Genomic DNA, 16,095 nt, shown 5'->3' with positions numbered 1-16,095 from the left:
AATTCTCTGATAGCACTATTATTACAAATAGATTTTTGCAAAGATTAAACATACCTCAAATTTTGGTTCAAGATGTTGATATGTTAATGCACCTATTAAACAAGAGGACATAGCCAAGGCTATATCCTCTATGCAATTAGGTAAAGCTCTGGGACCTGATGGTTATACGGTAGAATTTTACAGGACTTTTCATGAAATGCTTATACCACATCTTCATCAAACGTTTACCGATTCTCCACCCTCTGGGAACCTTCCTAAAACTTTTTACGAGGCACTAATTTCATTGATTCCAAAAAAAAAGGAAAAGACCCACTGGAATGTGTATCCTATAGACCTATTTCTTTATTGAATGTAGATTTTAAAATCCTTTCTAAGATTCTAGCAAACAGGCTTGAGAATATCTTGCCTAATGTTATCTCAAATAATCAAATAGGATTTATCAAAAATAGGTACTCACATTTTAATATTAGAAGATTGTTAAATATTATTTATTCCCCCTCAGCCAAAGAATCTGAATGTATTGTATCTTTGGATACAGAGAAAGCCTTTGATAGGGTGGAGTGACCTTATCTATTTCAGGTTTTGAAGAGGTTTAATTTTGGTCTGGGATTTATTTCCTGGATTAAATTGATTTATCAGGCCCCGGTAGCTGTGGTTATAACAAATAATCAAAAGTCTCCTTATTTTAGATTATATAGAGGTACCCATCAGGGTTGTCCCATTAGTCCTTTATTATTTAATTTGGCTTTAGAACCACTTGCTATTGCTCTTAAGGATTCTAATTCTGTGCAGGGTATTAAGAGAGGGGATAAATTACATAAGGTTTCATTATACACGGATGATTTATTAGTTTACATTTCAAGTCCTAGGAAATCTATTCCTTTTATGTTATCTATATTTACGGAATTTGGTATTTTTTCTGGATATAAACTTAATTTACATAAAAGTGAATTATTTCCTATTAATAATTATTCTGATTATTATGATCAAATACCTTTTAATATTGCCCAAAACTATTTCACTTATCTTGGTATCAAAATTACTAAAAATTTTAAAGACCTATATAGGCTTATTAGCAGTTAAAAATAAATTTTGATTATTTTATAATATACCACACAGCACAAACATTTAAAAGTATATTTCATGTTAAGCTTGCAGATTTCTTGGATCTCACCGAATTCATACAAAATTAAGCTTCAGCATACTTCACTTCCCTGGAACTTACTTCACCAGTTATAGATGCTTAGAGCACAGAAACCAGCCCTTCGATCTAACTAGCCCATGCTGACCAAGATGCTCCATGCAAGCTAGTCTCACTAACCAGGATCTAGCCATTATCTGCTAAACCTTTCCATGTACCTGCCCACTGCTTTAAAAAGTCGTTACCTGCCTCAACCACTTCCTCCAGCAACTGATAGCACATAGAGACCACTCCTCATCTAAAAAGTGGCTGTTCAAGTTTCTCCTAAATCTTTCTCTCTCACTCCAAGCTTCTGGTTTTGATAACCTCACTCTGGGAAAAAGACTGAGTACATTTACCCTATCTATGGGTAAATAAATTTATCCAGAGTGATTTTATATGAAATCCTCATGTTCTTATATATCCCTGTAACCTCACCTCTCAATCTCCTACACTCCAAGAAATAAAGTACCAGTTTGTCCAACCTCGTCCTGTAACTCAGTCTGAAATCCTGGCAACATGCATGTACATCTTTTCCATACTTTTTCTAGTTTAATGGCATCCTTCCTATAGCATGGTGATCAAAATTGAACACAATACTCCAAGTGCGGTCTTGCTAGCTACCTGTACAACCACACCATGACCTCTAATTTTTTGTTTTAATGTCCTGACCTCCGAGGACCAGCACTGCAAATGCCTTCTACACCACCACGTCTAGCTGTGACTCCACTTCCAATCCCTGTCTACAACACTCCCCAGGTCCCTGCCATTCACTGTGAAATTCCTTCCTGGATTTGACTTTCCAAAACACAACATCTCATACTGCACTCAAAATGAACTCCATCTGCCATTCCACTGCACACAGTCAGCTGATCAAGATCCCCCCCGTAACCTCCTTCACTGTCCACATCTGCAAATTTACTAAGCATGCTTTGTGTAATATTTTCCCAGTTGTTGCTATAGATAACTATAATGGGTCCAGCACTGACCCGAGGCACACCAGTAGTCTTGGCTCTCCAACCTGAGAAACAACCAACCTTCCATTATCACCCTTTGCTTTTTGCTATCAAGCCTATTATGTACTTATTTAACTAGCTCTCCCCGAAGCAGCCTACCACGTGGAACCTTATCAAAAGCCTTACTGAATATTATTCATTAATAAACCACATCTACCACCCTGCCCTCATCAACATTCTTAGTCACTATCAAAAAAATTCAATCAAGCTTGAACAATGATCTACCATGCACAATGCTGACTACATCTCTTATACCACAAAATCTTCTCTAGTAACCTACCCACACCACAGAAATTACACTTACTTGCCTATAAATCCCAGCTTTGCAGATTTTCATAAATAAAGGCACAATGTTTTCTACTCTCCAAACCTCACCCATGGCTAAAAATTATGCAAATATCTCTGTCAAAGTTCTTGCAATTTTATCAAGCGTCCCACAGTGTTCTCGGATAAATCTGCTCTAACCCTCGAGATTTGTCTACCTTCATCCATTATAAGACATTCAGCACTTGTACTGTAATGTACACTATCACCAAGATCTCCCCATTTACTTTTCCAAGTACTGAAGTCTTTGTGTCTTTCTCCATCATATAAACTGAGGAGAAATATTCATTAAGGAATTGCTTATCCACTGCAGCTCCACACAAAGGTTTTCCCTTTGACAATGAGGGCCTTATTCTCTCTCTAGTTATTCTTCTGCGCTAAAAAATCTTTTCGGATTTGCCTTGATTTCCTCTGCCAATTACCTCATATCCCATTTCCACCCCCCCCACCCCCACTGATTTCATTGAGAATTCTTCTACATCTCTTATTCTGCTCCAAAAATTCACTTGATTCCAGCTCCCTGTACGGGACCATGCCTCTGTCTTTATTTTTTCCTGGCCAGAGCCTCAATATCCTTTGTCATCCACAGTTTCCTGTTCCTACAAGTCTTGCCTTTCACTTTATTAAGAACCAGTGAAAGGTAAACTGTAACCTAATATCTAGCTTGTTCAGTGGGTGAATGTATAATAGGAACCATTTTAAAACAACATCCATTTTGCAAAATCCATACAAGCTTCAAAGAAATCAATACTAGTTTTAAACCACATGCTTCCCAAGCAGTCTCTCAGGATCAAGTATCATTTGATTCCCCTCCAATTCTGTGGATTCCAAGGGGAATCATGAGGCCAGTATGGGAAGCACAGATTTTTCCCATAAATGGAGCTCAGGCAAAATGATGTTTATACATCAGATGGTGTGCTCCCTTTCTTTTATGCAGGGCTTTTGTGTGCTCCCAATGCATAGACTCAAAGTTACATATCATCCATCCTTTATGCTTCTTGTGATTGTGGGCCATGAGCCAACTGGGATACAGCATTTCAAGGCTTTGACCCTAGTTTTGAATCTTTTCTTATTAACAAATCTGACCACGTAACTTAGCCCTAAGTGTTGAACTAGGAGAGGATATTGACTCGCTCATTCCTTCTAGTGAAATGAGAGGATTTTATGCCAATGGTGGTGTCTTTCCAGTATGTCCAGATGCCTGATATTGGTAGCATAGATCCAGCTTATACTCACTGGAATTTAGAAGATTGAGGGGGGAATCTTATTGAAACGTATAAAATTCTAAAGGCATCGGACAGGCTAGATGCAGGAAGATTGTTTTCAATGTTGGGGGAGTCCATAATGAGGGGCTCACAGTTTAAGGGTAAAGGGGAAGCCTTTTAGGACCAAGATGAGGAAAAACTTCTTCACACAGAGAGTGGTGAATCTGTGGAATTCTCTGCCACAGGAAACAGTTGAGGCCAGCTCATTGGCTATATTTAAGAGGGAGTTAGATTTGGCCCTTGTGGCTAAAGGGATCAGGGGGTATGGAGAGAAAGCAGGTACAGGGTTCGGAGTTGGATGATCAGCCATGATCATACCGAATGGTGGTGCAGGTTCAAAGGGCCAAATGGCCTACTCCTGCACCTATTTTCTATGTTTCTGTGTTTCTATCTCAAAAGTATACAAGGTCAAGGATTGCTGCTAACCAGTAGACCAGGCGTTCTAAGGCAGGTTCAAGGTTTTTGACTTTAAATGCCCATTCCATCAATTGTACAAAGGCTGTGCAAGAAGAATGATTTTGTCTTCCCTGCATGGAATTGGCTACTGTCAGTTGAGGGCCATCAGACAAGCATCCTTTAAGTGCATGTAATTACCTTGTGGCTTCTTACCTTGGTTCCCTGTGATACAGTTCACGTTACTGCAGAGAAAAATGCACTGGGCAAAATGCATGCCATTGTCTAACATAAGAAAGCTTTCTGAAATAAAAATCAGTTATTTTCTAAAATGGGTTCATTATTACCTGAGATAGGGAATGCCCTGAGAAATCTGTAAAACACTTTCCATTGCACGAGGGCAGCATAATACTTTACAATGCCAGCAACTTGGATTCAACTCCACCACCATCTGTAAGGAGTTTCTGCATTCTCCCCATGACCACATTGGTATCCTCAGAGTGCTCAGGTTTCCTCCCACATTCCAAAGACGTACGGGTCAGTAGGTTAATTGGTCACGAGTGTAAATAGGTGGTGCGGGCTTGTTGGGCCTGTTACCATGCTGTCTCTCCAAATAAACATGCAAATCCTCTCTACATTAACGTTCACTTACATAATAGTTCCTAGTTTCTACTTGATCTAAGTGTTCTCATTTAGGATTTATCCATCAATGAGGCAACATCGCTAAAATCTGTTTTCTCTAATCCACCAGGAATGTGGTCACCAAAGAGACCCAGTTTCCAAGTTTCTAGGCTGTTTGTCAGATCTGAGGGCCACATGAGATGCTAAATGGATGGTCCTGATGTCAATTACCTGTACCAGGGTGTGGGAGAATTGCAGCTGAATTATTTACGTAGCAAACCAGAAACCCCTGCTAATGATCAACTGAGATTTCAAATTCCACTGTGGCAACAGGGATAATTAATTTTTGATAATTAAACTCATTCTTGAATTAAAAAGCCAGCAAGGGTATCTTGTAATAACACATCTTATTAAGATGCCGGGAATTTATAGTGAATTGGCTGCTTGGATTCAAAACTGGGTAGTAGTCAACAAGATGTACTCTAGCTGAAGGTTTGTGATTAGTGGTGTTCTGCAGGGATCTATACTGGGACCTCAGCTGTATGCAATGTATATAAATGGGGATGGGTTAGTAAGTTTGCAGATGATATGAAGATTAATGGTGCTGTGGATAGTGTAGATGACTAGCAAAGAATACAGTGGGTTAAAAATCAGTTGCAGATAATGGGCAGAGAAATGGCAGATGGAGTTTAACCCAACCAAATGTAAAAGTTGCACCTTGGTAGGCCATATGTAAAGAGACAGTACACTGCTAAGAGCAAGCCCCTTAACGCTGTTGACGAGAAAAGTTCATATCTCCCTGAAATTGGTTACCCAGGTTGGCGGGGGTGGGTTAAGAAGGCATATGGCATGCTTGCCTTTATTAGTCAAGGCATTGAGCTCAATTGACAGCAAGTTATATTTTAGCATTACAAGACTCTATTTCGGCCGCATCTGTAATGTTAAATGCAGTTCAGGTTGCCTTATTATACGAAGGATGTTGAGTCTTTGGAGAGGGTGCAGAAGAGGTTTACCAGATTGTGTCCTCGATTAAAGGGCATGTACTATATATAACAAGATGTTGGACAAACTTGGATTGCTTTCTCTGGAGTGGAGGACGCCAAGGGGAGATTTGATAGAGGATTAATAAGACTTTGAGAGGCATATAGTAGACAGTAAATATCTTTTCCAAGGCTTGAAATTTCTAACAGAGGGCATGCATGCAAGATGAGAGAGGGTATTTTCAAAGGAAACCTGAGGGGTAAGCTTTTTCTCCCCTGAAACAGAGTGGTAGGTGCCTGGAATGTGTTGCTTGTGGTGGTGGTAGAGACAGATACATTAGATGTATTTAGTTAGGCACATGATCCTGAGGAAAATGGAAGGATATAGACATTGTGTACGCAGGAGATTAGTTTAACTGGCCATTACTAATTTATTTGGCTCAGCACAACAGCAGGCTGAAGGGCCTGTTCCTATGCTGTTCAATTACAAATGCATAAGGTGGAGAGGAGTCACCTTTTCCTACACTAACTAGTTGTGGTAAACTATGTATACCTGTCTGGACACACCCCTCTGCTGACTGCTCCTGTGGCTCCTCCCACAGACCCCTGTATAAAGGTGATTGGAGGCACTGCTCGTCCCAGTCTCCAAGATGCCATGCTCCGTTTTGCTGCTAATAAAAGCCTATCGTCCACCTCCCGTCTCCAAGAGTTATTGATGGTGCATCACTAGTTGACTTGAGAATCCAACCCATACTAATGGGGCCAACTCTGAAATGCCCCTCAAATGGAGAGGCATTTATTGAGACATCAAATCCTGGACCTGCTTTGATGTCCACAACCTATCAATCACAGAATTTAAAGTAAAATCTCTATAATGTTGTGGAGAGGCAGTTACTGTTTGCATTTATCTTTATATAAACCTACAAAAATATGAGCAGGATGTGCTGGAGCTTGGGAATGCAAATGTGGACATTTGTGGTGCAAGCTAGTTTTGAGTGAGAAGGTGATGGTGATGGAATCTGTTAGGCAACAAACTTATTAGTGGTAGACAGGGTCTGTGCACTTTGATGAACTTCAGAAAATACATGTACAATTTACAAGGATAACCACTGAAGAATCAGTGAGCTAGAACTTTAGCCTCTATGAAGTTAGCACAAATACAAAGCAGCATTGAAGGAGATGACCCAAGGGACACGTTTTTGTGTTTATAAACACATGGAGTGGTAGAAATCTGGAACATGCTGTCAGAGAAGATGACGGAACCATATAGTACATTTTAGAAGCATTCAGTATAACTGGGTATAACAGATTTAAATAACCTAGACTCAGCATAGTCAAAATAAAATATTCATCCCCTCATAGCAGCAGCACACACTAATGATGCTATAAGTACCCAATGGCTGCATCCCTCAAATAATTTGCAGTGTTTGTCTATAAATGGCACTCCTAGAATACCCTTGTGCATCTTCCAACATGTCGTTGATAGATTAGAAGAGTTTCCAGTTTTAAAACACTTTCTGTTTTCACCAGCAAACTTTATAAGCTTACATCTGCTCTGGCAAAGATCAGCTGTCATTTCTAAGACCACAAACATTACAGTTCTTATGGCTCAATGATATGCATTTATCAATGGCTCTTTTAAAATTTCTGATGAATTTTTAAGATTCTGAAGGACTGCTCAAAAATGTTAAAATCTTCGAGTATTGCCATTATTACTATTTGCAATCAGAGAAATGTAACTTAAAAAAAACACAAGCTATACTTCAAATAAGTGTTTATATCTTGATATTAAATGACAAGTCTCTGATTTTGCTCCAGTATTCCAAAAGTGCAATTTGCAGAGACAGTGATTTCAGATCAAAGGTACTTCAAGTGAACAGCAGCTCCGGTAACTTCTAAACTTACCGGATCGTTGTGGGATTCCACGCCAATTGTTTGACCGTTTCAGCTGCATTGTTGAATAGGAAGAGCGATTTAATATCTGTTTTCCTTTACGTGGTACAGATTTCTTCACATTACGCTGCTTTTTATTCAGTTTAATTATATCATCTGTGGTACACAAAATGTAATTTACAGTTAAAGGATGAACAATAAATATTACTCTTGCTGCAGTCATCATTGAATGGGTCACACGCTGAAAATATGGGAAATTTAAAAGTAAATTAATTTAATACAGCTCAGGGCCATCTAGAGGTTCATTTGAGAAGGTATCACGCTCCCATTGTTAAATATCAAATTATTCTCTTCCTGTAATATTTAATTGCACAGTGATACCAGAAATTCAAATACATAAATATGATTGGCATTCCCTCGTCAGAGGAACGTGGGGCGAGTCCACTGCTTTCTGCTAATTGCAACACAAGCAGATAGGATGATAAAGCTGACGTACTGCATACTTGCCTTCATCAGTCATATGGTATAAAATTTTGGTCAAACCATGTTTGGAATATAGTAAGTGAGTTTTAGTTGCCACTTTATAGGGAGGATGTGGATCTTTGGAAAGGGTGCATAACAGATTAGAGAGTATGACCTATAAGGAGGTTGGATAAACTTGGATTGTTCTCTCTGGAACAGAAGGGGAGACATAGATTATAAAATTATGAGTGGCATACACAGGTCAGTCTCTTCCCCCCAGGATTCAAATGTCAAACAATAGGGGACAGAGGGTGAAGCTATAGGGAATGTGCAGGGTGAGGTTTTTCCCCTCTTCCTTCACACAAGGTAGTTCATCCCTAGAACATACTGTCAGGAGTGATTATGAAAGCAGAAATGATAGTGGAATTTAAGATGCATTTAGACAAGCACTTGAACATAAAGGGAATGAAGGGATATGGTTCACAAGCAGGCATGTAGGTCTACTTTAATTTGACATCACTGCTAGCATAGACAACATAAAGCCTGTTCCTGTGCTGTACTGTTCTATGTTTACGTTAACATTCCAGAATCTTGGCCACCTTAGCTATAATGGAGAACTGGATTTAAACAAAGTTCTGTCATTGCTAATAAATAGCAATAGAGTATTCAACTGCAGCAGATGAGATAAATGAATATATATATAAATAAATAAGTCACCAGATATATTTCAGGAACAATCCTGCATACTTCTACATCTAACGATACATTAACAAATATCAAAGGCTGAAGAGCAGTAGCAGCACCCATCATAAATTTAGTTGTAAGTTACACTAACCCGGAGCAATTGGGTAGCCAGATGCCTTGGCATATCCAGATTCAAAATTAAAAACAACTTGCAGAATTGCACAAGCTGTTCCATAAGACCAGAAAGGTAATCATTCACTTTCCCTGTCACATGGCTTCACCTATTACCTGCCAGCTTTTCCTCCATACCCCCGCAATCTTTTAAAGTTCAAATTAATTATGAAATTACATATCACCATATACTACCTTGAGATTCATTTTCTTAGTTATTTGTAGGAAAATAAATGTAATAGAATTTATGAGAAAATATACTAACAAAAGACGTGTGTGTATATATATATACACACACACACAAAAAACGTTCCTCCAGACTACTCTGGATTTGCTGACATTTTTATTCTAACTTCTTCACTCTCTTTCCAATCCTGATGAAAGGTCTTGGCCTGAAATGTTGTTTATTCCCCTCCAGAGATGCTGTCTGACCTGCTGAGTTCCTCCAGCAATATGTATTATAGAATCATAATCCATGCTTTATGATCCTTCTGATTCTAAGATCTAATTTTATGTGTGAAATATTCAGAATATTTCAAAAATCATAGATGTAAACAATTTAACATGTAGATTAATCTTGTGTTCTAATTTTTATTCATTCTGTAAAATATCAGTTACTTTCCTTATAAAATTTGACTTCCTATAAATACCAATTCTTTAATGTGATTTGCTCAGTTTAATGACATCACTCCTGACAATGATACTGATCTCCAACAGCAGCCAGTTTTTAGAGAAATTCAGTCCAGCAATACTTTTAATGGGCTATTTTCATTTTGAAGTCAGCAGTTAGCTCCATTCCTTTGCCACTGATTATAAAATCTAATTTTATGTTATGTTCTGACTGGAGAAACTGGTGGATATTGTAGTCTTTATTCATCAGAACAAGCAGACGTTCTCTTGGAAACCCTGTTGGTTGTGTCCCACAAATTCAAAATCCATCAGTTTTATATTATTAAGAACAATGCTAACAGTAAGTGACTCAATACAACTTCAAAAACCACAATGACCACTTACTTTAATATCTTATGCTTGACAAATGGTGTCTTTGAAGTATGTATTAATAGTGGGAGCATATTGTACCTAATAAGACACCTCTGAAGGTTCACACATCTTTGTGAAAAACTAATTCAAACAGATGGTCAATAAGCTTTTCAGGACAGAACCAGGATCCCAAGATTAGTGTTGTGAGGGATATTTTTGAGTATACAAATATCCCAGTCATTGATAGAGCAAAATATTTGTATGATCATGTTTGATATGCTAAGTAACAAAATTTGGTATAGTCTGGCAGCCCTTCTTGGTCTCTGGAAGGTCCATCATGGGTAAAACACTTCCCACCACTGAGCACATTTATATGGACCACTGTCACAGGAATGAGGTATTGATCAAAACATGCTCTTCTCACTGCTGCCATCAGGAAGGTGATACAGGAGCCTCAGGACCCACACCACCTGGTACCCCTCAATCATCGGGCACTTCACTTGCCACATCACTGAACTGCTCCCACAACCTATAGATTCACTTTCAAGGACTCTTAATCTCATGTTATCGATATTTATTACATTTATTATATTTTTCTTTATTTTTGTAGTTGCAGCTTGTCTTTTGCACATTGGCTGCTTGTCCATCTGCTAGGTATGGTCCTTCATAAATTCTATTGCTTTTTGGATTTACCATGAATACCTGCAAAAAATCTCAAGGGTTTAATATGGCGACATATGTACTTTAATAATCAGTCTTTGAACTTTGAAGGGTGCAAAATAAATCAGCTGCAGTTGCCTTGTTTGTTGTAGGTCAATTAACATAGCCCACTGTCTTATGTTTGGCTGATGCAGGCAAGAATGCCTCATGGCAACATCACTTTATAAACAATAATATCTTGAATAGCCAGCCTCCTGCTGTGGGCTAGTAGCCTGTGCTCTGCTGATACATTTTAATTTCAAAACCAATTACTGCTTTTACTTTACACTTAATTAGGTTTATTTTCAAAGACTAGTTGGTTTTTGTCAGTATAAAAAGGTGTCCCATATCCAACAATTCACTTACAATATAGCCTCAAACTTGTTTGTTTTTGAAAGTTCGCATACTCCAGTCTTATGGGCACAATTCATAACAGCAATAACTGATAGTTTCTGCATTTTTTATCGTTAGGGAGTATTCTGGAGTTATGTTAATATAGCAAATATTATTTCAAACAAGAATCAGGCTTCAGTTCTTATTGTAAATTGCAAGCTGTAAACTGATGTCCACCTAAACTGAGAGCAAGGTTTGATTAATATAAGTGCTGGGTTGATGCACTTAGAGCGAGGAATGACCTGATGTTTGGATGATTTAAATGCCAGTCCAAATGATTTGAAAAGGCAGGGTGACCAGACCGGGATAAAGGGCCAGGCCCATTCTGAGGCTAAGAGCCTGCTCCAGGCTTTGTGTCTGAGGACTCACTTTCATTCTAAATGTTGTTTGCTTACTTTTATTGCTTGAACAATATGCTTTTTCTCCCCTCTCTGCACATTGGATGTCTGCCGGTCTTTTTTTAAAAAAATGTTATTTTGGGTTTCTTGTTTTGTGGCTGCCTGTAAAAAGATGAATCTCAAGTTTGTATTAATAAATGTACTTTGAAGCCCACAGACCAAGAGATTTGGTTTCCAAAATGGTGACCATGATGCATTTACATATGCAAGAGTAAAACATCAAGACAAGGGGAGTTGTATTAATTGGTTTGCATCAAACCAGGCAACATCGCTAAATTAGTTGCACCATTGTGACTTGAGTTCAAGCTGCCAGACCGGATGGATGATGTCAGGTGTAGGCAATTAACAAGTCTTTGTGCACTTATCATATTTGTGTTCTCAGAGTCAGCCCTGACATTAATTTTGGGTATAACCATATAACCATATAACAATCACAGCACGGAAACAGGCCATCTCGGCCCTCCTAGTCCGTGCCGAACTCTTAATCTCACCTAGTCCCACCTACCCGCACTCAGCCCATAACCCTCCACTCCTTTCCTGTCCATATACCTATACAATTTTACCTTAAATGACACAACTGAACTGGCCTCTACAGGAAGCTCATTCCACACAGTTATCACTCTCTGAGTAAAGAAATACCCCCTCGTGTTTCCCTTAAAACTTCTACCCCCTAACTCTCAAATCATGTCCTCTCATTTGGGATTTCAGCCTCCAGAAATTTTTTGACTAGTTCTGTGAATCAGTTTGAGACAAAAGGCATTTGAACATTCCATAGGCATCTGTCATTGTAGATGAGCAATTCAAAGGAAGCATTGTCAACTCAAACAATGTAATTATAACTATTGGAATTCTATTGTATTAGCTCCTGTTATCTTTGATATGAAGGGTATAAAGATGTGATGCACCTTTGGTTTTGTGAACCTCCACCCAGAGTGTCTCCAGAATACCTGCATGTTGTGCTGAATAAAGACTTCTATATCACTGATAACAATGGTTAATGATTTAGATGAAGGGATTAAAAGTAACATTAGCAAATTTGCAGATGACACAAAGCTGGGTGGCAGTGTGAAATGTGAGGAGGATGTTATGACTTGGACAGGTTAGGTGAGCAGGCAGATGCAGTTTAATGTGGATAAATATGAGGTTATCCACTTTAGTGGCAAGAACAGGAAGGCAGATTACTATCCGAATGGTGTCAAATTAGGAAAAGGGGAAGTACAATGAGATCTAGGTGTCCTTGTTCATCAGTCACTGAAAGTAAGCATGCAGGTACAGCAGGCAGTGAAGAAAGCTAATGGCATGTTGGCCTTCATAACAAGGGGAGTTGAGTATAGGAGCAAAGAGGTCCTTCTGCAGTTGTACAGGGTCCTGGTGAGACCACACCTGGAGTATTGTGTTTTGGTCTCCAAATTTGAGGACGGACATTCTTGCTATTGAGGGAGTGCAGCGTAGGTTCATGGGGTTAATTCCTGGGTTGACGGGACTGTCATAGGTTGAAAGATTGGAGCGAATGGGCTTGTATACACTGGAAGGAAGAGAGGGGATCTGATTGAGACGTAAGATTATTAAGGGATTGGACATGCTAGAGGCAGGAAATATGTTCCCGATGTTGGGGGAGTCCAGAACCAGAGGCCACAGTTTAAGAATAAGGGGTTGGCCATTTAGAATGGAGTTGAGGAAAAACTTTTTCACCCAGAGAGTTATGGATCTGTGGAATGATCTGCCTCAGAAGGCAGTGGAGGCCAATTCTCTGGATGCTTTCAAGAAAGAGTTAGATAGAGCTCTTAAGGATAGTGGAGTCAAGGGATATGGGGAGAAGGCAGGAACGGGGTACTGATTGTGGATGATCAGTCATGATCACAGTGAATGGCGGTGCTGGCTCAAAGGACCAAATGGCCTACTCCTGCACCTATTGTCTATTATCACCAGTTGCAGTGTCTTTCAGGTGACTTAATTCAGTGACAACATGCATCTCAAATTCTGGTCCACTAAGTTAATGATTATCTGAAAGTACCACTGTATTAGCTGCCTTGCAGTGATAAACTCAATCCATACTTCAGTTTGAAAATTTCTCGAAGCAATAGCACGATATGCAACACTTCTAACATTAGTGTGATAAGTTCTTTAGAATCACCAATAGGGACTGTGTGCTAGGTGTTGGAATAAGCATGAGCTACATTGGAGAAAAATTAACCATTTTGGATCATTAAGCATCAGACCTGATGGAAAAAGCAGTTTGATATAAACAACAGTTGTTAATGAAGCCATATCAGAATACTATTGATTTTGTTGGTAACTGGAGGAAATGTTTCTTCAGTGGTGAACAAGTGATAGTGCATTGAAGAGCATCACTGAAAATCCTCAAATGTTGCCTAATGATGCATATATTACATTGAGTATCACCAATGAAACATTTCAGGGTGGACCACGGGAGCAGGTGAAGTGGGGCAGGGTGTCATCAGATAGAAGTGATGGTCAAGTGAGAAGGGAAGGGCAAGAGGGGATCTAGAATAGGGATTTTCTCCTCTCTCCCTTTCTTTTTCCATTCTGCCTCCCCTCTTCCTACCTGCCCATTACCTCCCTTTGGTTCTCCTCCTCCTTCCTTTTCTCCTATGGTCCACTCTCTTCTATCAGATTCCTTCTACTTCAGGTCCTTCCCCCCCCCCCCCCCCACCTTTCTTCATATGTACTTTGATAATAAATTTGCTTTAAACTTGAACTGTAACAATATGTAAAGGCTGAGCTGAAGGGACTTTTTTTCCCCTTTGGAGCAAAGAAGCATGAGAGGCAACTTGACGGAAGTATAAAAGATAATAAGAGAATTGATAGAATAGACAGCCTCTGCCTTTTTCCCAGGGTGGTAATGGCTAATACAAGAGCATATGCTTTTAAAGTGTCTGGAGGATCGTTAGACAAATCAACCAAGTTCTAACTGAAGTTGCTAAAGGGCTCAACGGCTTTCCATAGTTCCAACGTGACCACTCAACTGCAATGCCAAAACTATTCAACAGCCAGCTGCAATATTTTTTTTATTTTATCTTGTTGAGATATAGCACAGAACTGGTTCTTTGAGCCACACCATCCAGCAAACCCCGATTAAACCCTAGCCTAATCACAGGACAATTTACAATGACCAATTAAGTCTTTGGACTGTGGAAGGAAACCAGAACACCCATAAGAAACCCACACAGTCATGGGGAGAAAATAACACATCTTACAGACAGCAGCAGGAATTGAACCCAGTTCACTGGTACTCTAAAGTATTGTGCTAACCACTACACCATGAAGCTACCCTGTAAATGTGAATGTTATTTAACCCTAGAAAGCTTCAAAAGGCTTCCAGCATAATACAAATAGAAACAGAGTCATTCAAAGCTCTAACCTTCAAAGTAAATTTATGATCAAGGTACATATATTTCATACACAATCCTGAGATTCATTTTCTTGTGGGCATACTCAGTAAATCCAAAACCCATAATAGAATCAATGACAGACAGCACCAAATAGAATGGGCAAATAATTAAACCACAGCTTGAAGAAGCCAATCTTAAGAAATTGAATAATCTGCTTTAATTTCTCACTTTTCAGATGTGGCCATCAAAGCTTTAAATCTGCTCATACTCCCTACACTGTATATTTAGCAAAACAAAGCTGTTAAACATAATCACACAAGATGTGGGAATTCTGCTGAAGGATCTCGGCCTGAAATGTCGACTGTACTCTTTCCTATAGATGCTGCCTGGCCTGAATTCCTCCAGCATTTTGTGTGTGTTGCTTGGATTTCCAGCATCTGCAGATTTTCTCTTGTTTCTGCTAAGCAGTTATTTCTTTCATTTCTAAATATGCAATACAGACATTACTGACTTTCCTAATGCATTCAACGTTACATTTGAAAGGTTAAAAAAAATCTACTTTCATGTAAATTCTTTAAATGGCTTCTGGTGGTGGTGACAGTGGGGGTGGAGTGAAATTCAGAGAAAAATAGTATCAACGGGGTTTATTCTACACATCTTCAGTGATCAGATGATCAGAATTCTAGATAACTTAATGTTCACGGTTTGAATAAGCATGTTTAAGTGTACTATTCTTTACAAAATATTAATATTTAATGCAAAACACCTTAACCTTTGCCAATTATAAAATAATAAAAATTTGTCATTCCAAAGATTAGAGAAATCTGAGACAGTTTGGATAAAAAAAACTACAGAATGATATTTAAAACTTCAGCCAACTCAATTCACACCTACGCAGCCAAGCACATTTTTCTTCACTCTGCCATTAAAATTCCTTCCTTGTCCCCGTATCCCAAAACTGGCCAGGCCACGATCTCAATTTAGCACACATCTCAATTAGAGGGTACCAATTCTCCGCTCGTTTCAGTCAAAACAAAGGCAAGGTAAAGGCAGGTGCAGAGTGGAGCCAGCAGCCTACCCAAAGACATGTCCAATTTGTCAGGTCCCGTATCCCCCGTCACCGCCGTACTCCACTCCATGCCGACCATTTCCCCCTCGCTTGGCGGCTTTGTTACGTCAGGACCGACGTCATCCCGCAAACCTCCCACGCACCGATCGTAGTTTAAATCAACGCCACTTGACAGATCATCAGACAAAAATGGTTCTGACTCTTAGTCTAAAT

General features: G+C 39.2%; 2 protein-coding genes across 4 annotated transcripts in view; one reads left to right on the top strand and one right to left on the bottom strand.

Annotated features, from left to right (window-relative positions):
- LOC132377915 (UAP56-interacting factor-like) overlaps positions 1 to 16,008 on the bottom strand; it is a 39,139-nt gene extending 23,131 nt beyond the window's left edge. For both annotated transcript variants that reach the window (XM_059944406.1, XM_059944397.1), the window contains exons 1-2: positions 15,892 to 16,008; positions 7,685 to 7,828 (exon numbers count right to left, since the gene is read on the bottom strand). In XM_059944406.1, coding sequence (XP_059800389.1) covers positions 7,685 to 7,828; positions 15,892 to 15,961 — 214 coding nt within the window. In that variant the 5' untranslated portion in view covers positions 15,962 to 16,008. The remainder of the gene's footprint in view (positions 1 to 7,684; positions 7,829 to 15,891) is intronic.
- Positions 1 to 16,095, top strand: part of rubcn (rubicon autophagy regulator) — a 131,033-nt gene that overhangs the window by 32,973 nt on the left and 81,965 nt on the right. The window lies entirely within an intron of this gene.

The sequence above is a fragment of the Hypanus sabinus genome, chromosome 2, assembly GCF_030144855.1.
Source record: "Hypanus sabinus isolate sHypSab1 chromosome 2, sHypSab1.hap1, whole genome shotgun sequence".
In the NCBI taxonomy this organism is placed as follows: domain Eukaryota; kingdom Metazoa; phylum Chordata; class Chondrichthyes; order Myliobatiformes; family Dasyatidae; genus Hypanus; species Hypanus sabinus.
Note: the sequence above shows the minus strand (reverse complement) of the source record. Positions and strands in the feature narration are given on the sequence as shown.